The sequence below is a fragment of the Oncorhynchus clarkii genome, chromosome 8 (assembly GCF_045791955.1).
Source record: "Oncorhynchus clarkii lewisi isolate Uvic-CL-2024 chromosome 8, UVic_Ocla_1.0, whole genome shotgun sequence".
Lineage (NCBI taxonomy): Eukaryota > Metazoa > Chordata > Actinopteri > Salmoniformes > Salmonidae > Oncorhynchus > Oncorhynchus clarkii.
In genome coordinates, this window is record NC_092154.1 from 25,642,878 (window position 1) to 25,669,993 (window position 27,116).

The 27,116-nt window shown below is 43.7% G+C and overlaps 1 protein-coding gene across 5 annotated transcripts in view; it reads left to right on the forward strand.

The window, feature by feature from the left end:
• LOC139415177 (protein enabled homolog) overlaps positions 1-27,116 on the forward strand; it is a 138,758-nt gene that overhangs the window by 47,478 nt on the left and 64,164 nt on the right. For all 5 annotated transcript variants that reach the window (XM_071163063.1, XM_071163061.1, XM_071163060.1 and 2 more), the window contains exons 2-3: positions 16,022-16,187; positions 26,357-26,534. In XM_071163063.1, the coding sequence (XP_071019164.1) occupies positions 16,022-16,187; positions 26,357-26,534 (344 nt within the window). The remainder of the gene's footprint in view (positions 1-16,021; positions 16,188-26,356; positions 26,535-27,116) is intronic.

Below are 27,116 nucleotides of genomic sequence, written 5' to 3' on the forward strand. Positions count from 1 at the left end.
AGCCACCCTTCAAACGCCTGATGAGGTTAGCTTGTTCACAAACACAGTGCTGCTGCTGTCACTCACACATAAGCTAGCAGTGTGTTCACAAGTTGGAGCCTCTGGAGGGTTGAGGCTGCACGCAAACTGATTTTCTCCTCAAACACATTCTGTATGACATGTTTTTCTTTCAGTTGCCATGTCATCGTTTTGCAGTCTCATTCCGTTTATGTGGCACCTGTTTGGTTTGTTTCTGCTTTTTGATTGAGTTATGATCCTTCACACCTGGCGGTTTCAGAAGGAGAACACATGGTGCAGTGTTGGTATGACAACACTGTATTACAATGTCTCTCCCACACCTCTCTCTACTACAACCTCTTGCAGTTAGAACCCCAGACAGACCTCAAATACAATTTTATTTGTCACATTTGCCAAATACAGCAGGTGTAGACTTGACTGTGAAATGCTTACTTACGAGCCCTTTATCAACAATGCGAAGTTAAAAAGGAGGGCAAATTTGCTAAGAATAAAAAAGGAAATGGTCTGTTACTACAGTATGTGGAACCTGTTTGGTAGTACTGGTACCGAGTCAATGTGCAAGTGTACGAGGTAGAGGTAATTGTGCTAATATGTATATGTGGGTAGGGGTAAAAGTGACTTGGTAATCAGGATTGATGTCCCCGACCCCCAAAAAATGAATCTTAGTCGACTGAAAGTAATCTACTTTCGACCAATCTGTTTGGTTGAACGTTTTTAACTTGTATTTTTCCATACACACCCTATGTGTTTAAAAAAACAAATCAGCTTGTCTGACTCTTTAAGCCTACAGTATGATGAAATAAGACATGCCTCGAGGGCGCCAGAGATCTGGATAAACATAAAAAAAATGTAACTATTCTCCTGCTGGCTTTCGCAGATTCTGCCATTACTCTCCCGAAGTTGCCGGTAATGGGCTACACGAGGAGTCGACAATGTTTTTCATGTGGAATGCCAATTTATCTTACCACTTAAACCGATCTGCGTGCCAAGTATGGTTTTTGTATGCACATGTTCATGATGGTTGCATTTCATTTATAATAATATCTTTATCTCAATCATTGTCATGTTTTTAATCAAAATTCTATCCACAGCTAAATGATACAAAAACCTAAAGTAACTTCTATTGCCAACTATGTAAAAACAGCCTACATAAAGCCAACAACTATAAACATTGTAGCCTGCAGGTAGAAAATATCCTGATTTTAAACAAAAAATAATTATAAATAAAAATCCAATAAATCACATTGGCTACACATGGCTTGTCTGCAACAAACTTGAAACGTATCAACTATTAACTTGGGTCTGGCTCAGAGACTTGTGCTAGCAAACTTGCAGCATTGTATAAAATATTCTGGGCCCTCAGTTTCCTAACCAGTGAGCTCAGGACAGACACAGATGTAGGCTATTTGCTCAAGAGATAAGCAGCAGGACTTGGGCAGCAGCTCACCGGTGCTGAGTACCGTCACCTCCCAGTTTTCTACTGCTTGAGCTCCTGTTCCTCTTGTAGAATATTAGTTAAAAAGTATTGTGGTGCTCCTGTACCTAAAATATAAACAGCAGCAGCACCCAAAATGAGTAATCAGGTATGCCGATTTTATGATGTTTACACTGGATCAGAGCATGACATTTTTCCCTTTCACACTGAGTGGTTATCGAAAGGGAGAGAGCTGGAAAGATTTTAAGTACATTTGAGGTACTATTGTCATTCTCAATGGATGTTAAAACAGACTTTGTTTGCTTGCTGTTTTGAGGTGAAGGAAACATTACTTTGAAGATCCACAGGTCGGTCATTAGTGGTGGTGCTTTAAGCCAATCAGAAATACTATCAGATCCCCAAATGGGCACATTTCTATACCTTTATTTGTGTTCAGGCCAGGTAGCCTAAAGGCCTACTTCTATGCATGCACGTTGTTATTGAACATGAACAGGAGTGCTCCAAACAAAGACTCAGTTGATGGAATGAAATAAAACCAAACGTATTTCTCACAAGTGTAGACTGTAAAATTCTCAAAAGACTGGAAAAATAATATTGAATGCCTTTATTTAACTAGGCAAGTCAGTTAACAAATTCTTATTTTCAATGACTGCCTAGGAACAGTGGGTTAACTGCCTGTTCAAGGGGAGAACGACCGATTTCTACCTTGTCAGCTTGGGGATTCGATCTTGCAACCTTTCGGTTAAGAGTCCAACGCTCTAACCGCTAGGCTACCTTACCATAACCAATGTAACAAACGTTGTATATTACAAGTTATAGGAATGAATGGTACATGCACTTCTGGTGATGTACAGAATGTAATGAAGGAATTGATTTACACTAACAATCAAACGCAAACAATTCACTCAAAGTTATGAAACAAATTGGTGGAGAGAGCGAATTCTGGACAGAAGTGTTTTGTGCACCTGGGCGCATGGTCAAGCCGATGTCTGCATTGGCCATGCTGCAGTTATGGTAATATGGCCTCAGCAGAATTTAGGGTGGCGCAGTGAAAAGCTGTTGTCAATGAAGTGAGTTTGTGTTTATACATGATATACTGCCCCACCTACCGTCAACCAATCATGTCAATGGAGCCATCCACGTTGTTACAGAATTTGGGAGGCGCATGGCGATGCGGTACTGAGTAGAGGTCGACCGATTATGATTTTTCGATACCGATACCGATTATTGGAGGACCAAAAAAGCCGATACCGATTTAATTGACCGATTTTTAAAATAAATAAAAAATGTATGTTTTGATTTATTTGTAATAATGACAATTACAACAATACTGAATGAACACTTATTTTAACCTAATATAATACATCAATAAAATAAATTTAGCCTCAAGTAAATAATGAAACATGTTAAATTTCGTTTAAATAATGCAAAAACAAAGTGTTGGAGAAGAAAGTAAAAGTGCAATATGTGCCATGTAAGAAAGCTAACGTTTCAGTTCCTTGCTCAGAACATGAGAACATATGAAAGCTGGTGGTTCCTTTTAACGTGAGTCTTCAATATTCCCAGGTAAGAAGTTTTAGGCTGTAGCTATTCTCGGAATTATAGGACTATTTCCCTCTATACCATTTGTATTTCATTAACCTTTGTTCTTATAGGCACTTTAGTATTGCCAGTGTAACAACAGTATAGCTTCCGTCCCTCTCCTCGCTCCTCCCTGGGCTCGAACCGGGAACACATCGACAACAGCCACCCTAGAAGCAGCGTTACCCATGCAGAGCAAGGGAAACGACCACTCCAAGGCTCAGAGCGAGTGACGTTTGAAACGCTATTAACGCGCGCTAACTAGCTAACCATTTCACTACGGTTATAATGTACCAGTTAACACGCTTGCTCCGATGAACGAGAGCTGGTACTGCCCCTTGTCATCTGACCGGAAGATTGCATCACATGTACTGAAAATATCACACGTTCAGAATGTGGCTTCACAGAAGGTAATAAAGTTATGCCCAATTTCTACTTATCTCTTGAAAGCAAGTGAAGGCCTCCTGTTTTCCAGTTGAGCTATTTTTCAGATTTGAATTGTGCTTTGTGATTGCCTCAGTGAGCCCCAGTGTGAACAGCTCACAAAGTCATCATTGTAATTCTATGAATCTTACCCAGTTGATTAACTGACCCACTTGCCCAAATCTTAAATGCCCAGATAAATATACCCTGATTGAGTTGATATTGACAAATGTTCCACATAAATATTCTGCGGTTGGTGTTTTTTGTAATAATGTAAGTGACCATTGTGCTGTTGTTGCTGTTAGAAATACTAAGGTTCCAAAGACAAACCCACGTTTTATTCGTACGAGAAATTTGAAGTGTTTAATGAGCAGGCGTTCTTTCATGATTTGTTTTATTTTGACTGGAGCAAGATTGAGCTTATCCCTGATGTGGAAACTGCCTGGAAAGTCTTTCATGATGGTTTTTCCAAAATAGTAAACAAACATGCCCCATTCCGCAGGTTCAGGGTTAAAGGGCGGGATAATCCATGGTTTTCTTCTGAGCTGTCTTGTATTATTCACGACCGTAATCTAGCCTGGGCTAAAGCAAGGAAATCACGTTCTGATGCTGATTGGCTTATTTTTAGGCAGTTACGAAACTAGTGTTCTTTTCTTCTCAGGAAGGCCAAGTCTGAATATTTTATGTCTGTTACCACTGATAACCTGAATGACCCTAAAGTTTTGGAAGGCTATTAAGTCTATGTCTGGTAACAGTAATGTTAATGAATTACCGTCATGTGTTTTGAAGGACTCTGTTGCTATATATGACACAACTGAAATGCTGAATTGTTTCAATGAGCACTTTGTATCATCTTGTAGGCTGTTTGATTCAGTGTCCTATGTCTCTGTACAACCCTGTGCGGATGAACCAGTGAGAGCTGGTCAAACTTTTAGCTTTTTGCCATTCTCAGTGTAGGTGGCACATAAAGCCCTGAAATCCTTAGATCAAAGAAAGCCTGCAGGTCCTGATCTTTTGGATCCCTGCTTTTTAAATCTGGCAGCTGATTTCATAGCTGAACCACTTACAGGTTTTAAATGATATCACTGAAGCCATTGACAAAAAACAGCACTGTCTCACTTTTTATTGATCTCTCTAGGGCTTTTGATACAGTTGATCATGCAATACTAAGGCAGAGATTGTCGAGTGTAGGTCTTTCGGAGCATGCAGTTGCATGGTTTGCTAACTATCTGTCTGATAGAACTCAGTGCACTCAATTTGATGGGCTTAAATTGTCTGTCTTGAATGGTGTGCCCCAAGGCTCTGCACTTGGTCCTCTCTTATTCACTATTTATATAAATGATTTAGACAAAAATGTCCAAAATGCTCAACTTCATTTTTATGCTGATGATACTGTTATTTACTGTTGTGCCTCGTCTCTTACAAAAGCTTTCCAGAACATTCAAACTGCTTTTTATACTGTTCAACATACCTTGTGTCAATTGAAGCTTATCCTTAATACTAACAACTAAACTAATGGTGTTTTCTAATGCAAGAAATAGACCTCTGAACCTTTCACCTATTACTACCTGTCAGAGCAAGGAGATTGAGGTTGTAACCTCATAAATATCTTGGAATTTTAATTGATAATGGCCTCTCTTTTAAATTGCATATTCAATAACTTACAAAAAAATTTAAGCTGCAATTGGGATTTTATTTTAGGAATAAGGCCTGTTTTTCTTTTGAAGCCAGAAGGGGGCTCGTATCAGCTACATTTATGCCTTTACTAGACTATGGGGATATTTTATATATGAATGCTTCCACTCAGTGTTTGAGATCAATTGACACTCTTTACCATGGCACTTTGAGATTTATTTTAAACTACAAACCCTTACGCACCACTGCACTTTGTATACCAGGGTTGGCTGGCCCTCTAATCACTTGTAGGCTTAGTCACTGGTATACTTTTGTTTACAAAGCCATGTTGGGTTTACTACCTTTTTATTTGGGCATTTTTATTGTTCAGAAATGTGGTGGGTACTCTCTTTGTTTTCTGGACTTTATCCTGTTTAACTGTTCCAAATGTCCGAACTGAATTTGGTAAAAGGGCTTTTATGTACTCTGCGCCATCATCTTGGAACACCTTACAAAATACTTTTAAAGTGGAAGAACTTGTCCCGATTTAGTGTTTTTAAATCACTGATGAAGGATTTTGAGGCTGATTCCCTGACCTGTCAATGTTTTTAATTTGTTGTTTTTTAAATGTTATACTCTTGTGAATACAATGGTTTTTACTAGATTACTTGTAGTTTTTCATGTTGTCTGTGTGATTTTTTGTAATGACTTGGTGCTGCCTATTTTGGCCAGGGCACTCTTGAAAAATAGATTTTAATCTCAATGAGCCCTTCCTGGTTAAATAAAGGTTAGATAAAATTATGAAGGTATTAATGGTCAGTCAGTCGCCTCCCAACTGTCCCATTTTAGAGTGTTCCAGTCTGTGTGCCAGTGGCTGAGGGCAGGCCTCCCCTGCCTCGTAAATACAGCCCATATAGTTTAGCCTCAGCCAGCTCAGAGATGTCACCTCAGCAGCTGGCCCGCCTGAATGTTTTTACAGTGATGCCTCACATTGTCCTGCCTATCAAGCAGCATGAATGAACATTGTCTCTCTCGCTCTCTCTCTCCCTATCCCTGCTCTCGCTGTCTATCCCACCAAATCTGCTTCTGTTATGCATGACTCATGGCAGTGAGTGGTGTGTATTTTTAAGCTGTTGGTCTGCTCCCTCTGTGCTATACTATGTTTGTTTGGTTGGTGGTGAGGAGGGGGCTCCCTCTGTATGGCTGGCGTCAGAGTGGAGGTAAGAGGTAGGGTGTTGAGTTGTTGGCGGTACGTATGGCAGGACCAGGAAAACAGCTGCTGGTGAGTGTGTGTGTGTGTGTGTGTGTGTGAGAAAGGAGGATAATCAGACTGCAGGATGTAATGACAGAGTACAACAGTTGTGATCTTACATTCTCACTCCCTCCCCACCCGTGGACATGCAAGCATTGTGACATAACACACACACACACACACACACACACACACACACACCAAGGCAATAGGTCCATCCCTCGTATCTGATGCTCTCCGAGCATGTGTGTGACTGTGTGAAACAGTGAGAGCGATGAATGGTTTAGTCTGGGTGTCTCGCTCTTTCCCAGCTATGCGGAAGCAGTCAGGGATCCAGATCAAAACCCACCCACCTACACAGTGTTGCTAAGGCGATGGCTGTAGTTTGGAGAAAATTTGTGAAGCGCCAATGAAGGATTGTGTCTAGTGAGGGAGGGGGCTCACTGCACATTTCCACAACATGCCCCCCTTCAACCAGTCTTGCGTATTACTAGTTTCACATGGTGTGAAAGGTCTGAGGGAGATTTCATGGGAATGAAAAGGAATCCATTTTCGGCACTCTTTCCACTGAGAATGTTCCTTCTGCACTGTGACATGCTGTGGAGGGGGTTGAGAGCGACACACACACACACCTTGTCTTTTTAGGGACATCAGTACAACTGTCAGCCATTTAAGAGAACAGCTTGAACTTGGAAATGACTGACTGTACTGTTCAGTGTTCATGTAGCACTACTCCTGACAATCAAGGCTTTCTCTTTCCATCTCTACTACATGATTTAGTCTGTTCAGAAAAATGTAGTGTGTTCATGGTATTTCATTCTTACACTGGGATTTAAAGTGCATTCAAGGATAACAAGACCACAAAGTGTTCCAATGCTTCTGCTGGAAACGATCCTGGCTACAGAGCGCTGTGTTATCTAGCCAACTCTTATAACGATCTGCCTCTGACTATTGTTGTCATGCCAGACATGTTCGCCAAAGCTATACAGATGGTCCAGACTATCACCAAACCATCTATGAGTCATATGAATTCCTTATTGATGACATACAGATGTAGGATCTTAATTTGAGCCGGTTTGCTACAGTAGGAAAATGATCCTGCAGCAACAGGGAATGTGGATTATAATTAATGGACATTTTTGTAGGGGTTGATAGATACATTTTTCGTAAGGAAAAATCAAGTCTCAAATACACTACACGTTCTCGTGCAACAGGGTGATCAAATTAAGATCTTACCTCTGTAATCAGTCGGGTGTCTTTTTAAAAATTGAATACAAGCGGAAGAGGAGTGGGAGGTTGAGGTCTTTCAGTGATTAGCATACTAGCGTTAGCCTGATTTAGCCTGCTAGCGTTAGCCTTGATACTGGACCTCCATTTCTCAGCAGGGGTCTGGTGGTCACAGTCCAACACCTCTATCTACACTGGGCCTCTAACAGTCTGAACAACAGCAGGCTTCTGGCACCACCATCAGTGAGTTTACAGCAGTGACATTTCTCACGCCTCCCCTTCTGCTCTTCTACCATAGCTGAGAGGAATCCACAGTATTATTTCTGTCTGCTATAGGTCTGTAGCCCTCTGGAGCTGTGGAGAAAGTGTTAAAACGTAGGAGTGTTTAAACTACCTCTGTGAGCTGTTTGCTGAGCAAATTAAAGCATATCACGTTTTGTGCTCTGAAGGAAGCATTCTAGGAACAGAACAGTCCACTCTCTGGTCACATGTTGAGTTAAGGGTACCGTTGCATCCCATCTCTAGCCAGCAGTTCTCTGGTGTCAAGCTAGGTTAGCCCTGAGATTCTGCTCCTCCTCATTCATTGTGTGAGGGACACTACAAGCCAGTAGCCACCTGAGTAGGGGCCAGGTTCTGGGTTTCAGGCAGTGGAGGCTAGTACTGGTATGTTCACTCTGATGCACGGGAGGCCCATGTGGGGAAGTGTGCTGCTGCACTATCCAGCTGTGTGTGTGTGTGTGTGTGTGTGTGTGTGTGTCAGCCAATGGTGGATCAAAGTGTTCTAGGCTAGCCCCAGTGGGGTATGTCCCTTAGGAGTCTTCACTCTGGCTCTACAGGACTCTGGGTCCAGTTGAAGTCTTGAACCATAACCTTGACCCACACCAGTCCCTCAACACACTTTATATACCACTGCCTGTGGACCTCCCATCCATCCCCTCCCCTAAAGCCTTCCAGATGGACTGGAATAATTATTTTGTTTCCCCTCACTGACACGTGATTACACGTAACCACGTCAGGCAGAATGCTGAACTGACAAATCAATATTACTTTGGTTGACTGTGGAGAGATCCATATTGCTTTGGTTGACTGTGGAGAGATCCATATTGCTTTGGTTGACTGTGGAGAGATCCATATTGCTTTGGTTGACTGTGGAGAGATCCATATTGCTTTGGTTGACTGTGGAGAGACCCATATTGCTTTGGTTGACTGTGGAGAGACCCATATTGCTTTGGTTGACTGTGGAGAGATCCATATTTATATTTTTCATTAGACTCTCCAGGTAAATGAGCATTCTGTTACATTTACATATCAGTAATTTAGCAGACACCTTCATTGGAGGTGGTTTCTGTCACAGTGGCTGACATTCTATTCACGATTTGTCTGGTAACCGTGGCTACTCATGTTTTTTTGTTTTCCATTTTCAAACAAACAATTAGATGTGGTTTTAGTACTACTATATCCTTCTCATTCCCTGCACATTTCCCTTAGCGTGGTATTTTGACTGCTTAAACTGACTGGTTCTAGTTAGCAGTTAGTGGCTAATTGAGTTGTACAGCCTTCCTGTGTCCATACCTGGATGCCTCTTCCCCCTTTAGCTCTGTCTGCATTGGGCAGTAATTCTGCCCCAGTGTTGAGTGTCCGTTGGATGCTGCAGTTGTGGGCGCCTGTCTCCCTTCACTGCTCCATGAACAGCAACCCATCCCTCAACCCTGCCCTCTTCCCTGGCCCCTGGCCCTCTCATCCAGCCACACAGAGCCGACAATGCTGGCCATGGAAATTCAGAGCTAAGTCCAAAACAAACAAGTTCTATCTAGATCTACACAGAGGCTCAGAACATGAGTTGTGGGGAAAAAACATTGTCCTTTGTGTTTCTTTTGTCATACTTTTGTTTTGTTTAGATTTACAGGGTTCGTCCTCGGATTTAGTTTGCAGTATAGAGCATAGTTCAGCCGCTTGTTAAAGCAAACATGGCATTAAAACTGCGGACTGATTCCTAGACCAACATTCCTGTTTGTTTAGCCCTAACCACTGCATGCCAGCGCACCACTTAAGGCTCAGGGTTGCTCTGCTCTCTCTGTGGCAATGTGGACAATCAGAAACCACACAACCATCGACAGAGGCCTCCCTGTGGTGTAGCGCCTACAGGGGGCAGAGGAAGTGCCGTCGGTCTTCCCCAGGGAAGACTGACTGATTGACTGAGGAGTCTGAAGGAAATCCAGAAAAACTGTTCTCTGCAGTTTATTTGTAAGACTTGGACAGTCAAACAAACCTCCACATGGGGTCTGTTCATTCGACTGTGTTGATGAAAATAATGATTTGGACCCGTTTCCACACCTAAATAATGGAGTGTTCCTTCCAAAATAATTTGCATTCCTGTTCTAAGCAGTAAGAAACAGAGCGGTAATATGTTGCCATGTATTCTTTGGTTGGGATATAGAAGGCAGGCGCTGTATTGCGTAAGCAGGCAGGTCTAGCTAGTCCCTGGAGTGCTTTTCTGACGTCACCACCGCTAGCTTGCTCTCCCTCATCTCTCACATCCAGGCCCTTTGATGTTATATTTTGGTATAGAGACATTAACATTAATGAAGGGAAAGAAGGAAAACGCTCCCCTATTCGTGTTACAATTCCACCTAGCTCAAACGTTACAGCTTTGTGTGTACTGTGTTTACTATAGAGTTCACGCTATATGACCCCTTCTGATATGTCTCTAAGGGGGTGGTGATACTCAGAGGAGTACTCTGCCCTGTCCTTCAGAGAGGCTGAACAGAGCCCATGCAGAGCCAGCTGTGTAGGTGTACTGAGAGGGCCTAATGGGGAGATAAGGAGACTCTGAATGGAATCAGGACTATAATGAGAGGGTGTGTGTCTGTCTGGGTCTACTTAACAAAGCATTAAGGCCAGACTTGAAATACTACAATCTGCAACGAGAGAGAAGCCAGTGTCCTTAGCTTTGTTTTCCTACACTCCTCACTACACATCTATTAGGCAGGGCTCCACAACAACCTTCACTGGGAAGCTAGCTACTTACAGTACCTTCATTGTTTCGCTTTGTCAATTATTCTGATTTCCCTTAGCTTCAGTGATGCGAAGAGCCTTTCTGGGTCAGTGTCTGTGTTATGACAACAGTAAGCTATGGTACACACACACACATTACTCAACCGTTATGTGTTTGGTGGTCAGCCAATACCATTGCTTAGATGACTGTGCAGATTTTAATAAAGTGAAGGGGTAATGAATGCCCTCGCTGATGTTTATGGGGAAGGGCAGCCCTGCCACCACCAATGCCACGTTGCTACCTCAATCCCACTGAGAGGGGTGTGTGGCTCCACTAACACATGTTCCCCTGCCCTGGACACTTAGTCTGGGGTTGGATTCCTCTGAGTTCCAGTTGCCTGTGGTTGGAAAGTGGTGGCGGATCAGCTACCAAAGGCCTGCGTTATGTTTCAGATTCTCTGGTGGTTTAGACTAGAGCACCATACTGTACTTCATGACTCATCTCCTTCATGACTCGTCTGATACAAGGAAACCAGTGGGAATGTGAATCCACATCCTTTCCTATTCCGCGTCATCTCTTTATCTAAGCAGTAGGATTGACTGTTGCACAATACTTCCATTCTGTGTTATGCAGTGTTTCCTTTCTACCGAGGACTGTGGGGTTTATTGCTGTCGTGTGTGTGTTTACACTGGGAACAGGACTGTGTCTAGTGGAGGTGTGTGTGTTGGGACTAGGAAACTTACTGTGTCTACTGGGATTCGTGGGTTCAAGTCTCTCTTGGCAGGTTATTAGCACTCTTTCACTACAGACTATAGCAGGCAGGCAGATATAGAACTGTCACTACAGACAGGCTACAGCAGGTAGGCAGTTATAGAACTGTCACTACAGGCAGATATAGAACTGTCACTACAGACAGGCTACAGCAGGTAGGCAGTTATAGAACTGTCACTACAGGCAGATATAGAACTGTCACTACAGGCAGGCTATAGCAGGCAGGCAGATATAGAACTGTCACTACAGACAGGCTACAGCAGGCAGGCAGATATAGAACTGTCACTACAGACAGGCTATAGCAGGCAGGCAGATATAGAACTGTCACTACAGACAGGCTACAGCAGGCAGGCAGATATAGAACTGTCACTACAGACAGACTATAGCAGGCAGGCAGATATAGAACTGTCACTACAGACAGGCTATAGCAGGCAGGCATATATAGAACTGTCACTACAGACAGGCTATAGCAGGCAGGCAGATATAGAACTGTCACTACAGACTATAGCAGGCAGGCAGATATAGAACTGTCACTACAGACAGGCTATAGCAAGCAGGCAGATCTAGAACTGTCACTACAGACAGGCTACAGCAGGCAGGCAGATATAGAACTGTCACTACAGACAGGCTACAGCAGGCAGGCAGATATAGAACTGTCACTACAGACTATAGCAGGCAGGCAGATATAGAACTGTCACTACAGACAGACTACAGCAGGCAGGCAGATATAGAACTGTCACTAGACAGACTATAGCAGGCAGGCAGATATAGAACTGTCACTACAGACAGGCTACAGCAGGCAGGCAGATATAGAACTGTCTCTGCCCGGCTAAAGCAATTCAGTTCTAAAGATAGTCACAGTAGCTAATAGAACGCAAAAATGGAATGATGATTTTCTCTGATGAAAGAGGATCGATCACCTTCCAGCTACGCCACAATACTGTTCCGATTTTGAAATATTTTAGTGCTTTTTTTTAAGAGTAACTTAAAAATAGACTCGTACTGTGTTATTGACAAAGCAATTTGATGTTCCAATTACCTTCTAATGTACAGCCAGTAAGCATAGCGGTTATTATGGCCTACCCTGTTCTCATGGGTCATCATATCAAAGATGGAGTGAGGCTTGTCTGTGAGCATGAGGTTGCTTATTGGTTGTTTTCCTTTGTAGAGCGAGGCTGGTGACCTTCATGGCTCTGTCTGTTTGGCTGGGCTTAGTTTATTTTTAGTTCTGTATGCTGATGGGTGCTGAGAGTGAGGCGTGGGTTGAGTGAGATGAGGACGGTACTGCTGAGTAAGAGGCCCTCCCCTGTTCCTCCCTTCCAAAGCTTCCACTTCCCACATTAAGTCTGGCCTAGGGCCTGTCAGTGTTTAGCCAGCCTTGCAGTTCTGTTCTTATCTTGTTTTCTCCCTTTGAGGCTTTTGTGGAATTGCTCTCGGTCTCTCGGCCAGCTCCGGTCTGACTAGAGATCAATAATCATTGTTCCACCCGTTGGTTTCCTCAGTCGTGTAAAGGCCACGACAACGCCTCTTCCCCCTCAGAAGGCTGAAAAGATTTGGCATGGGCCCTCAGATCCTCAAAGTTCTACAGCTGCGCCATTGAGAATATCTTGACTGTCTGCATCACTGCTTGGTATGGCAACTGCTCGGCATCTGACCGCAATGCGCTACAGAGGATAGCCCCCAAAATGAAGCATTTTCTTACATTTCTACATATCCTGCACTCATTTGAGGTCATTTCGACACTGCCACGCAGGGCAGCATGATATGGGCAAACAATGTAGGCCTTATGTTTAACCAAATATTGAAATTGAGATTTCGAGCAAAACACTTGGGTGACCTGTTGGAATCATGGAAATATAATGATTATTCTATAGAATATAATAGTGGGTACTTTGAATACAGTGTAGTTTGACATGACATTGAGTTAAAATGCCAGGGAGGAGTTATTGTGACAGGTTAGGAACCAAAATTGTTAAGTGTTTCCTAGGGGACATTATAATCTTTGGCTACATCTGAATGTTTTCTCTTAGCTACTTCATGTAGCGAAAATATTCATGCTTCTCATATTCGTCTTTGATTTAGAAGATACTGTTGCATAAACAACATGCTGATTCAGGTCTACACCATCACTGTTATTATCAGACTGTATAGCTAATTACGTTTGCTCTGTAAATGTATTAGCTAGCGAGCCAGCTAACTAGCGATTAGCATTAGCTGCTATCAAGATTTAGGCCCAACTTGCTAAGAAAATACAAACTATTTGCAGATGTAACAAACACAAACTAATAGTGTAATTATAGAATGCTAGTGGATTTATATTAAGAAGTGAAGTGAAAACAGCATCGTTGTCATCAACATTGCTGCATGTGCTGTGTTGACCGTAAAAAAGCAAGTGTCTCGTGGTCGAGGAACAACATTCGCTCCTTGAGTGACGGGCGGTGCTAGGTCTGTGGAAAGTGACATGGAGAGAAAGGGAGCATAGAGAGATGACTCAAGTAGCAATGTAAACTATATAATTGGACACTACATACAGGGTGTCACATTTAACTATCCAAACATTCAAATGCCCTTTATAGAAGGTAAAGTAAAAACCCAAACCTGTCCCTGCATCAATACCGGTATATAGTAAAATATGGGATTACCGCCCAGCTCTACATCCAAGACCTCTATATCTGGCAGTGTCAGTGGAAGGTCCTAAACATTTTCAATGTGTTCAGCCACCCAAGACTGTTGTCTCTGCTACCGTACGGAAAACCGTACCAGAGTGCGAAGTGTGGGACCAAAAGGCTCCTAAACAACTCCTACCCCAATCCATAAAACAGCTGAACTGTTAATCAAATGGCTATTTGTTTTGACCCCATTATTGCACTGGCTCTCTGCGCACTCACTGGACTCTACCCGCGCACTCACTGGACTCTACCCGCGCACTCACTGGACTCTACCCGCGCACTCACTGAACTCTACCCGCGCACTCACTGGACTCTACCCGCACACTCACACATGCTAACTACACTGACACTCCAACACACACACATGCATATTGTCGCTACACACACTCTTTCACACACACGGTTACTATTCTGTTTATTATTTAATTACATGTACATATTACCTCAACTACCTCGTACCCCTGCACATTGACTCGGAACCGGTACTCCTTGTATATAGTTTTGTTATTTTGTGTTACCATTTCTTAATTTTTTTACTTGTGAATTTTCTTTTTAACTCTACGTTGCTGGGAAAGAGCTCGTAAGTAAGCATTTCATGGTAAATGTCTACACCTGTTTTATTCTGCGCATGTGACCAATACGATTTGATTAGATTTGTAACAACCGCCAGATGAAATGGATTCTGATTTATCAAGCAGAGCTGTGGAGAAGAGATGTTTCAAGCCTCTTTCAAAGAAGAAAGTGGAAAACGCGGGCGTTTCCCCTGCATGGTTTGTTGTTGAACAACACTGCCTTCTCCCCTGCTGACACTCACATGGTGAGAGTTTGTGTGGGGAGGTTCTCTCTCTCTCTCTCCTCTCACTGTCCCTTGGCTCTCTTTTGCTATCCTGTACCTTGTCCCCCTGGCTTTCTCTCCTCATTCTCTTACTTTTTTCCTTTCTCTTTTCCTCTTCTCACATTCTGCTCCTCTGTCTCCTCCCGTTGGAGTAGTTGCTATGGAGTGGGAGGCTGGGTGAAGCACGTTGGTGAATCATTCACTCTGCTGCCTGGCAGGGCCTTGGCCTACTTGTTTTGTCCCGCTAGTCGGTAACAGTTGTCAGGGATCACCCTACACAACTGTCATTGGACAAGTCTCAAATGACACCCATTACTATAGCCTATACAGTGAGTGTAAGTACACCTTCCTATTTTTTTGTTGCACCCCCCATGACTCCAATGCTTCCCACAGTTGTGTAATTGGCTGGATGTCCTTTGGGTGGTGGACTATTCTTGATAAACATGGGAAACTGTTGAGCGTGTGAAACTCAGCAGTGTTGTGGTTTGACACAAACTGGTGCACCTGGCACCTACTACCATACCCCGTTCAAAGGCACTTAAATATTTTGTCTTTCCCATTCATCCTCTGAATGGCACACATACACAATCCATGTCTCAATTGTTTCAAGGCTTACAAATCCTTCTTTAAGCCTTCATCTATGCTGATTTTGAAGTGGATTTAACAAGTGACATCAATAAGGGATCATAGCTTTGTCTGCCATGGAAATACCAGGTGTCCTTTTTTACACTCGGTGTGTAGTGCATTCGTTTTGAACAGAGCCCTGTGTGGTGAGATGGACCTGTCAGTTCTCACTGTGGACAGACAGGAGTCTGGTGGGTGACTGTTAAATACTAGACCTAGGCTATATGGTTTCCCCTCTGCAGGTGGACTGCCTATCATGTATATTCACACTCACTCACTCTGATATATCTTTATGGATATTTGACTCCCTTAGACTCTTCTCCTTTTAATCATGTCCAATGTCATTACATAAACGACTTCTCCAATACCATTTCCCGCCCAGACAGCCACTGTATCACTTCCTGACTTTCAGGAGACCAAGGATGTCGCTGGGATGGCCAGGCTTGATTAACTCTGATCATCTGGAGGGGTAGTACATTCTTACTGCTCTGCTTAAGGTAAAAACCAATGTCCCCCTGTGTACTGCTGCTTGTTAATGTGTCTCTCTTTCTCTCTCTCCTTCTCCTTCTCTCTGCAGTGAACAGAGTATCTGTCAGGCGCGGGCCGCTGTCATGGTGTATGACGATGCCAACAAGAAATGGGTTCCAGCCGGCGGCTCCACGGGCTTCAGCAGAGTGCACATATACCACCACACGGGCAACAACGCCTTCCGGGTGGTGGGACGCAAAATACAGGACCATCAGGTGACTCACTGGGACTTAGGCCTAGATGATGTGTGAAGCATAGTAGTGCTTACTGTATATGAATATAAATGCTACAGTATATAAAGCTTTTAAAAGTTGTGGTTAGTTTAAAGTGGGACTGGGATTTCACATGTGACTTGAAACTGCGCTGATCTGATGACTCTAGACTTCTTTATACTTTATTCTGTCTGACCTGTGTCAGTAGGAAAGCAGTCTGGCAGCCATCTTGCCTCTCTGTGTCTCTCAGGACGACCCAGTGTCTCTCAGGAATGACCAGCGCTGTAATTGAAAACAGGTCTGAGAGCTTTCCTGCTCCACCAGTCACTAGCACAAGACAGCCATGTCTGGACTGGCAGAGCCAAGGTCTCAAAAACATCAATCAATCTGTCTTTGTCCCTGGTCCAAGAGTGAAGCCCATGGTTAGCTATAGAGTCAACAGAGGGGGGCAACAATGTAGCTCCATGCCAGAGAGGAAACGTAAGTCTCCTGCATTCCTCTCCACTGACTCTGGCTTACTGTCTTACTCCATATGATCTGATCGACCAGACAGCCAGTGATACACATCTGTATTTAATGAAGGGAACATTTTAGTGAAAAATTAGAGGATGGCCTGTTCTCAGGAAAAATAAAGACCTATTTCGAGAAACGCAACACCAGGTGCTGCTGAATCGTTTCCACGGCACCAGACTACACCGCTCTGATTGGCGGATTAGTGTCTGAGCTGATTGTCTGTTTTGTAGCCCTCTGTGTATTTCTAGTGTACACACTACTGATGACCTCGGCCCGAAACCGGCTCCTGGGTTTTTAGCAGAACCCCCCCCCCCCCCCCCCCCCCCCACCCCTCAATTCAGTTATGTCAGCAGGAACTGACAAACTCCGTTATTCTCATTACAAACAAACTGGTTCGTGAGCCTCCTATCTGCAACTCTCTCTCTTTCCCCTGAAAATGTATCCCCTGAAATAGACTTGAAGGAAGCCATGATGGACTGTTTTCAGCTTTAAGAGTGAATTGTTTTTAGTTTTTGAGCTGAGGTTTATTATCCTGCCATGGTTGGGACTGAACAGATGGTTAGCTTGGTCTGACTTGATCCTGCATTTGTCCTAAAAGAGTTTCCTCTACCTGTCTGGGAGAAACTCCCTCAGTGCATCAGACTGTTGTGATTTAGTTGATTTCACTGTAATGGTGTTCGTCAGTGGATATACTTTCACACCATCTAGTGCTGTTCCTTTGTTGATATAGGATCCCAGGGCCTCATTGGCATGCAGGAAGAGTGTTTGTGTAGAGGGCTGAGTGCAGTACTAGTGTAGTCCACTGAGGCATTGTGTACATCCAGGGATGGGCAACTGATGCAACATGTAATCATTTCAAAGATCATATCAGGAAATCGGTCAATTTAAATAAATTCACGAGGCCCTAATCTATGGATTTCACATGACTGTGAATACAGATGTGTATCTGTTGGTCACTGATACCCTGGATCAGAACCAGTCAGTATCTGGTGTGACCACCATTTGCCTCATGCAGCGTGACACATCCCCTTCGCATAGAATTAATCAGGCTGTTGATTGTGGCCTGTGGAATGTTGACCTACTTCTCTTTGATGGCTGTGCCAAGTTGCTGGATATTGGCGGCAACTGGAACACGTTGTCATACACGTCGATCCAGAGCATCCCAAACATGCTCAATTGGTGATATATCTGGTGACTATGCAGGCCATGAAATAACTTGGAAATGTTCAGCTTCCATGAATTGTGTACAGATCCTTGCTACATTATTATTCTGAAACATGAGGGGCCTCAGGATCCCTTCACGGTGTCTCTGTGCATTAAAATTGCCATCGATAAAATGCAATTGTGTTCATTGTCCGTAGCTTATGCCTGCCCATACCATAGCCCCACAGCCACCATGGAGCACTCTGTTCACAACGTTGACATCAGTAAACCGCTCTCCCACGCGATGCCATACACATGGTATGTGGTTGTGAGGCCTGTTGGACGTACTGCCAAATTCTCTAAAATGACGTTTGAGGCAGCTTATGGTAGAGAAAGGAACATTCAGTTCTCTGGCAACAGCTCTGGTAGACATTCCTGAAGTCAACATGCCAATTGTATGCTCCCTCAACCCCATCTGTGGCGTTGTGTTGTGTGGCACATTTTAGTGGCCTTGTTCACAACAGAAGGTGCACCTGTGTAATGATCATGCTGTTTAATCAGCTTCTTGATATGCAACGCCTGTCAGGTGTATTGAATATCTTGGCAATGGAGAAATGCTGACTTACAGGGATGTAAACAAATTTGTGCACAAAATTTTAGAGAAATAAGCTTTTTGTGCCTAATGGAAAATGTCTGGGATCTTTTATTTCAGCTCATGAAACATGGGACCAACACGTTGCGTTTATTTATGTTCAGTGTGTATTTTTTAGTAACGGAGTCGGTCTCAATTTACTATTGCGAGAATAGTAGAATACACAAGGTGCAACTTCAAAATGTGGTTGTGCGTCAGCAGTTTTTTGCTTATGTCAGTCAATTAACAAGTCTATGTCAGTCAATTAACAAGTCTATGTCAGTCAATTAACAAGTCTATGTCAGTCAATTAACAAGTCTATGTCAGTCAATTAACAAGTCTATGTCAGTCAATTAACAAGTCTATGTCAGTCAATTAACAAGTCTATGTCAGTCAATTAACAAGCTAAATTACTTTCATGGTCGAATTACCGGCTGGGGGGGCCCCATTTTAGATTTTTGTTAGTCACCGTCACCCACACACACATCCTATAAACAAATAGTAAAATGTGTAAAATTGTAGGAAATAAGCTGTTAAACAGCTCATTTTCCTCTCCACCCCATAGCAAAGTTAGTATAATTGCATGAAATTAACTCCAAAACGTACAAAAAATTATCAAGAGGGGGGCCACAAAAATGGAATGGATGTTTGATCACAAACCTACGAGCCACTGTGCCCCTCATGAGTTCAGATTTTTCTGTGGCCCCCACCCCCATCAAAGTTGGCCGTCTCTGATCCAGAGGCACAGAGGAGAGGACAGGGCCTTTTGCTGCGGTGGTAGATCCTGTTACATACTGTAGCGGCCTCAGGAGAGGCCCATGGGGGGAGAGCAGGATGGAGGAGCGGAGGACTGGTCAGACGATTGGAGGAAAGAGGCACTGCATTTCTAGCTAAAGTATACATATCATTATCATGTCAGTTGGCTGGTTACAAACTCTAAAAGTGTATTTTAGTTCTAAGTCTAGTGTCCCTCTTTATTGGAATGGTCAACTCTCCCAGAAGCTTAATAGTTAAACTTACTGGACTCAGTTGACAGGCTTTTATTCTCTCTGTGACATGTTTCTGGTGAGTATCATGCAGCCAGTGATTCAGACAGAGAGGTGTGGTATTGGGGGGAGGGGGTCAGACATAAGCACATAAGCCACAGTGGCTTCCTGATTCACAGTTTCCTGCCATAATAAGGTTGAGTAAATCCAGGAAGTTTGGACTCTCAGCGCGGTGCCTCGCTCCCCTCAGAGAACTGATTCCACGGAGGCCAGTTAAAGACGATACCAAAGCCAGCCCTGATGCAGGGGGTGACAATGACCGATTTGAGTGCAATCCTACTATTTCACTATTGGATTTTTTTTTCTTCTTTAAAGACTTTATGAAAAACCACTGTTCTTTTTGTTTCCCCTGAAGCAATAAGCCCTGACCTAGTTCCTTCCCCCATTCACCTTGTGAAGGTCTTGTTTCTGGAGTGCCTGACCCCGGTCCTCCTGCCTACTAGGCTACTTGCTGTAGAGCAGAGGTATTTAACGCAGTGGAAAAGCCTCTATGATCTTGTTTCATTTTACCAATGCAATAAAGAGCTTCTGTCAGTCACTTTTGTCCTTACAGTTGATGTATATTGCGTATACTAAAAACACACTTCAGTTTCTAAATACTGATCCAGTAGTCTCTCGCCTGTGATGACGAAGGTTTTCATAGTACAGTCTCCAGTGTAGCGAGGTCTTGCTGTTGTCTCCACAGCTGCTGAGCGATGCAGAATCTATACCCTCAAGGCCCAGCCATGCCTTGTGATGGATGAGCACAGCAGACAGACCCCAGGAGTGTGTGTGTGAAGACACTGCGCGTGTGTGACCGTGTGTGTGAACAGCGTCATGGGAGGCTGTTTACCCAGTGACGCTGTGTATGACGAGGAGGTGTGACCAATCCATCCAACACTCAGGTTTCGGTGGAAGCGGTGCCGGTCACCATGTGCTTTATCAGCAATCCCAGAACCCTCTCTGTCTTCTCCCTGACATCTCCCGTCCTGTGGGCCTGTCATTTTAATCCTGCTGCTGTTCATGTCAACACAATGGAAGAAAAAAAATCCCTTCTCACATAGACATCATCACTGTAGACACATAACGTGCACACACGACTCGTAGATACTGCTTACACACCACCCACACCAGCCAAGCTCCATTCACATCTCCATCTGAACCTGAGGATTTATCTTTCACATGTAGGAGGAACTAGTCTTCTTAGAACTGGGTTCACATGATAATTAGACACAGTGTAAGCCCATGTTGACAGTGTTCTGTGTCTGCGTTCTGCGTCTGTCGCAGCTAACTGGTTACATTGTAGTAGCACAAGGACTAGATAAGATATTCGTGAAGCATTTGTAAGACTTTCATAAGCACTTGGTCGTTATGTACCATCTAAGGATGACTAGACCCGGGACGATTAAGAGATAATAATTGTTTATTGAACCTTTATTTAACTAGTCAGTTGAGAATAAATTCTTATTTACAATGACGGCCTACCACGGCCAAACCGTAACCCGGATGACGCTGGGCCAATTGTGCGCCAGATACCAGTATTGTAATATATTTCTGTTGGTAAAAATGAACTCTCTTGTCCTTTTAGAAACCTGTTGTATGTAAAACATTGCATGCTATAGCTTGGAAAATATATACATGTGAGTCGGGGTGAGTTTGTTTCCAACATTAGGTCTGTTTTCCTCAGTAAGTTTGGTTTCCTTGCCACAATACTAACGAGTATCACAATATTGGTATCATCCCGGCCCTAAGTATAACCCAAACCCAAGAGTTAACTCTAAACTGCATGACATGGAACATCGACCTGCAATAGGATTTATGTCGTCACAAATGTTCTGTTCATACTCTGCTTTAGTAAGTCAGTAAGTTGATAATAGAGGGACCTGTTTCTATATTGCATCATAACTCGGTCAGACTTCATACACTGACAGACTTGAATCTACATAATCCTGTAGCGTATTAATTAGGCTCTTTGATGGATTTCTGGTTTCTCATAATAAGCAGAGAAGTTCAAAAGTACACGCACTGCGTGATTTAGGATTGATGTGATTATTGACTTCTATCTCAAATTTGAGACAGGATAAATGCAAAATGCGTCGATTTAATAGCTCTTATTATTATCCGACTGACCTGTCTGAATCTGTTTAGTGGAGGGAATCGTTAAGGGAATCGTTAAGAGAAAGACTATCTGTCTGGTTGTGGCGTTGGCCCCTCAGAGAACCTTTCTATTTGAAGAATGCAATATGAACCCAACAAAAACATGACCAAGAACTAGCACATTCAGTTTATCCTTCAATTGCAGCATCTATGGGCTACTTTTCCCTTTGCAATGACTCTTTCAATTGGTGACAACAGCAGTGAAATCTATAGCTAGGCCTTGAATGCCTCTCCGAGCCTGACTTGTTTAAAGTCTAATAGGGGTCCAGAGTGATTCTCGGCCAGGATACAGTACAGCTGATTTCTGATAGGGGCTAGTTTAACTATTTGTGTGCTGTGTTTCTCTGGCTGGAGTCGAACCGACACCGTTTCGTTTTCTCTGCTCTTCTGTGTGCCTCAGTGAGCTCATCAACAATAAATTATAGAACAGATTATATAAATCTCTGGCCTGGCTGCCTAGAGGGAAAAAAAGTGAGAAATCTTCACTTTCAAGAGCCAAAGGAATGTTCTAATTTAATTATAGATTTTTGAAATGAACTTGGTGCAGATATTCTAGCTATTTTTTTCCCTACGGCTTTTCGCAAACCTTAGGATTCTAGAAGTGAAGAACTACCTCAGGCTCTGAATGATTGCTTGTGAGCTGAACGCAGCTCATTCGATACCCTCCATTTGTTTATGAGAGGTGTGCTAATGTTTCTCTGACCTGAAGACTATAGACACAGGGTTGCTCTTTAGTCGTTTTTGCCAAAGCTGTTAAATAACCACATTTATCATTCAAGGTCAAGTGTGGTGATGGTCAATGTTCCCTCCCCAAAATTTGGGCACTGAACAAATTTCCTGTCTGCTGAGCGCGAACTTGAATGTTGTGAAAATTCTGTGTAACTTCCGTCGCACGTTTACTGTGAACATTGAGGCTGTACCCGCTTCGCAGGTAACCTAGTGGTTAGAGCATTGGGCCAGTAACCAAAAGGTTGCTGGATCGAATCCCCGAGCTGACAAAGTAAAAATCTGTTCTGCCCTTGAGCAAGGCAGTTAACCCACTGTTTCCCAGGCGCCCGAGACATGGAAGTCGATTAATGCAGCCTCCGCACCTCTCTGATTCAGAGTGGTTAGGTTAAATGCTGATGACACATTTCAGTTGAAGGCATTCAGTTTGTTCAACTGACTAGGTACTCCCCTTTAAGTTAGTTTTAACAGTGGCCAAGTAGGCTACTGTGGCTATTTAACTATAATGTAGGACTACCAAAGTGGCCTACCATCAAAAAAATGGAGATAACACATCCCATAACATTTTAACATGGAAATAGCTGTTCTATCATTTAGCCTACAGTAGCAGCCAATGTGTGGTGTTCAATGCCTACATTCCATGAGACAAAAAAACATGCAGAGCTTGACATGAAGCTGTTTATCCACTTGTCCTTCAGACAAGGTGACTGAACATATTTGAGGCAAGAAACCACTTTACAAAATAAATAATTATTATTCCCATTCTCTGCCTATTGGCTACTTAGCTTATTCAAGACCGTCTCAAAATACAACACTTTCCCTTTAAGACATAAGTCTCTTTACCTGACTCCCTGTTCAAAGATGGCTAGAAATACACACATTTTCTGCTCTCGTTGGAAGAAACCGCTCTCCCATTGTTGACTAGAAATGAGTTAACTGGGCTAATAACTCACTACCAAAGAATATGAACAAATGTGCTCACGTGGCTACATGCAGCTCTCACTTTGATCTCAAAACAAGCACATTTACTCCCGACCGTTCATACTATAGACTAAACGCAGTCCAGTTCAAAGTGATATGGCGATTTCCATATAGGCCTACTTCAGCTCTGATTGGTTATGGCGCTCCGGTCTGTGTAGAGTACGGGCCTGAGTCTGTCAATGCAATAGAATCCTAATCCAATGCCCTCTGCCTACAAGAAAATCTCTTGCACAGTAAGTTTGCATACTAAATCTTGCCTAGTTTGTTTTGTTTCGGTAAATTATACTGAAAGTGGCTAATATTGTGTTGATTCGAACACAATTCCGGCAGTAGAGCGAAACGTTGAGTGTTAACTAATGGGGGGAAACTGTAGCGGGCTCATTATTCTTCTGCACGGCAGTCTGAGGGGAGCTGTGCGCATTCACACAGCTCTGAGGGAACATTGGTAGTAGACTGACTGACTGAGATTGTATTAGCTGTAATGTATGACTCTTATGAACTCTAAAAACATAATTTCCTTACCTGTAATCACGATACACTTGTTTTGAGCAACACAAATAGTCAATCAAATGTATTTATAAAGCCCTTCTTACATCAGCTGATGTCACAAAGTGCTGTACAGAAACCCAGCCTAAAACCCCAAACAGCAAGCAATGCAGGTGTAGAAGCACGGTGGCTAGGAAAAACTCCCTAGAAAGGCCAAAACCTAGGACCAGCAGGGTCAGAACCAGAACCAGGCTATGAGGGGTGGCCAGTCCTCTTCTGACTGTGCCGGGTGGAGATTATAACAGAACATGGCCAAGATGTTCAAATGTTCATAGATGACCAGCAAGGTCAAATAATAATAATCACAGTAGTTGTCGAGGGTGCAGCAAGTCAGCACCTCAAGAGTAAATGTCAGTTGGCTTTTCATAGCCAATCATTGAGAGTATCTCTACCGCTCCTGCTGTCTCTAGAGAGTTGAAAACAGCAGGTCTGGGACAGGTAGCACGTCTGGTGAACAGGTCAGGAGTTCCAAGGCCGCAGGCAGAACAGTTGAAACTGGAGCAGCAGCATGGCCAGCCCCCCGACACACAAACTACTGCAGCATAGGTACTGGAGGCTGAGACAGGAGGTGTTGGGAGACACTGTGGCCCTGTCCGACGATAACCCCGGACCAGATAGGATATAACCCCACCCATTTTGCCAAAGCACAGCACCCACACCACTAGAGGGATATCTTCAACCACCAACTTACCATCCTGAGACAAAGCAGAGTATAGCCCACAATGATCTCCGCCACGGCACAACCCAAGTAGTCCTCGCAGTACTTCAGAATAGCTATCCAAACCATCTCACTCGCTCTCCCTATCCTTCTCCCTAGAAGTGCACCATAGTCCCGGTGCCAGGAAAGCAAAGGTAAGCTGGCTAAATGACTACCACCCTGTAGCACTCATGAAAGTAGCCATGAAGTGCTTTGAAAGGCTGGCCATGGCTCACATAAACACCATCCCGGAAACCGTAGACCCACTCCAATTCGTATACAGCCCCAACAGATCCACAGATGACGCAATCTCAATCGCACTGCCCTTTCTCACATGGACAAATGGAACACCTATGTGAAAATGCTTAGAATTCAACACCATATTGCCCTCAAAGCTCATCACTAAGCTAAGGACATTGGGACTAAACACCTCCCCCTGCAACTGTATTCTGGACTTCCTGACGTGCCGCCCCCAGGTGGTGAAGGTAGGCAACCCTTACCTGCCACGCTGATCCTCAACACTGGTGCCCCTCAGGGATGCGTGCTTAGTCCCCTCCTGTACTCCCTGTTCACCCACAACTACATGGCCAAACACGACTCCAATACCATCAAGTTTGCTGACAACACGACGGTGGTAGGCCTGATCACCGACAACGATAAGACAGCCTACAGGGAGGTCAGAGACCTGGCAGTGTGGTGCCAGGACAACAACCTCTCTCTCAACGTGAGCAAGACAAAGGAGCTGATCATGGACTACAGGAAAAGGCGGGCTGAACACACACCCGGTAACATCGACAGGGCTGTAGTGGAGTGGGTTGAGAGTTTCAAGTTCCATGGTGTTCATATCACCAACAAACTGTCATGGTTCAAACACACCAAGACAGTCGTGAAGAGGGCACGACAATGCCTTTCCCCCCTCAGGAGACTGAAAAGACTTGGCATGGTTCCCCAGATCCTCAAAGTTCTACAGCTGCACCATCGAGTGCATCTTGACCGGTTGCATCACTGTCTGGTATGGAAACTCCTCGGCATCCAACCGTACGCCGCTACAGACTGGAGTGAGTACGTCCCAGTATATCACTGGGGCAAAGCTTCCTGGCTTCCTGCCAGGACCTATATACTAGGCGGTGTCAGAGGAAGGCCCAAAAAACTATCAGACTCCAGTCACCCAAGTCATAGACTGTTCTCTCTGCTACCAAGTCTAATCCAAAAGGCTCCTTATTAACAGGTTCTACCCCCAAGCCATAAGACTCCTCCCGGACTATTTGCATTGACACAGACCCTTTTTTTTTTACACTGCTGCTACTCGCTGTGTATTATCTATGCATAGTCACTTTACCCCTAACTTCATGTACAAATGACCTTGACTACCAGTACCCCTGCACATTGACTCGCTACCGGTACCCCGTGTACATAGCCTTGCTACCGGTACCCCCGCACATTGACTCGCTACCGGTACCCCGTGTACATAGCCTTGTTATTTTGTTACTTTTTATTACATTTTTTGCTTTAGTTTATTTAGTAAATATTTTCTTAACCAACAATAGAGTTAAGGGCTTGTAATTAAGCATTTAATTTCACCTGTTGTATTCGACACATGACAAATACATTTGATAATTGTTTTGAGCATCAGAAGTAGTCCTCTAAGGAATTGAAATTAGCTATCAAAACCATCTCAAAAACCATCCCTCTCTCTCGATCTCCCCCCATCTCTCTCGATCCCCTCTCTCTCCCCCTTTCTATCCTTCTCCAGGTGGTAATAAACTGTGCCATTCCCAAGGGGCTCAAGTACAACCAGGCCACACAGACCTTCCACCAGTGGCGAGATGCCAGGCAGGTCTACGGACTCAACTTTGGCAGCAAAGAGGATGCCAACGTATTCGCCAGTGCCATGATGCATGCCCTGGAGGTGCTCAACTCTCAGGACTCAGGTGAGGGTGAGCTCTGCTGACCGACAGGAAGTATATCTGCTGTAATGACCTGAGATATCCAGCTCTCTTTGGTGTTTTGACAAATGCGAGGTGGTCTTGCCTGTTGCCGTTCTGTTGCTTCACCCATTGCAAGTAGTCGTAGTGAGAGGTGTCCTGCATGTTTAGTGGGCAAGGATGCACAACTCTTAGCTGATGTAGAAGCTGAGTAAGGGTTAGCCTTGGAGTGCTGTTCTCAGACACACTTGTTCATCTGACTAGGTATTGGTAGATTTAAGCAGGACCCAAGAGGTAGAGCGAAACCCTCTATAAATGTCATCACAGTTGAGCGTCACATTAAAACTACAGTACTTGACCAGACATTTGCCGAAGGCACTTTAAAAAAAATATTATTGTGTTTACAGTCCACACAGATGACTCATCAATGTTTTGCCTCACTTTGCAGAATTTTTTGCTTCACTAAGCTGAATATGGTCGGGTGAAGGGAAAAAATAAATAAATACAAAGAAATGATTTGCGTCTAATTCGTTTTGATCCGCTGTTTATATTGGTTTGGCAGAATGACTCTCTTGTCCTCAGAGTGAG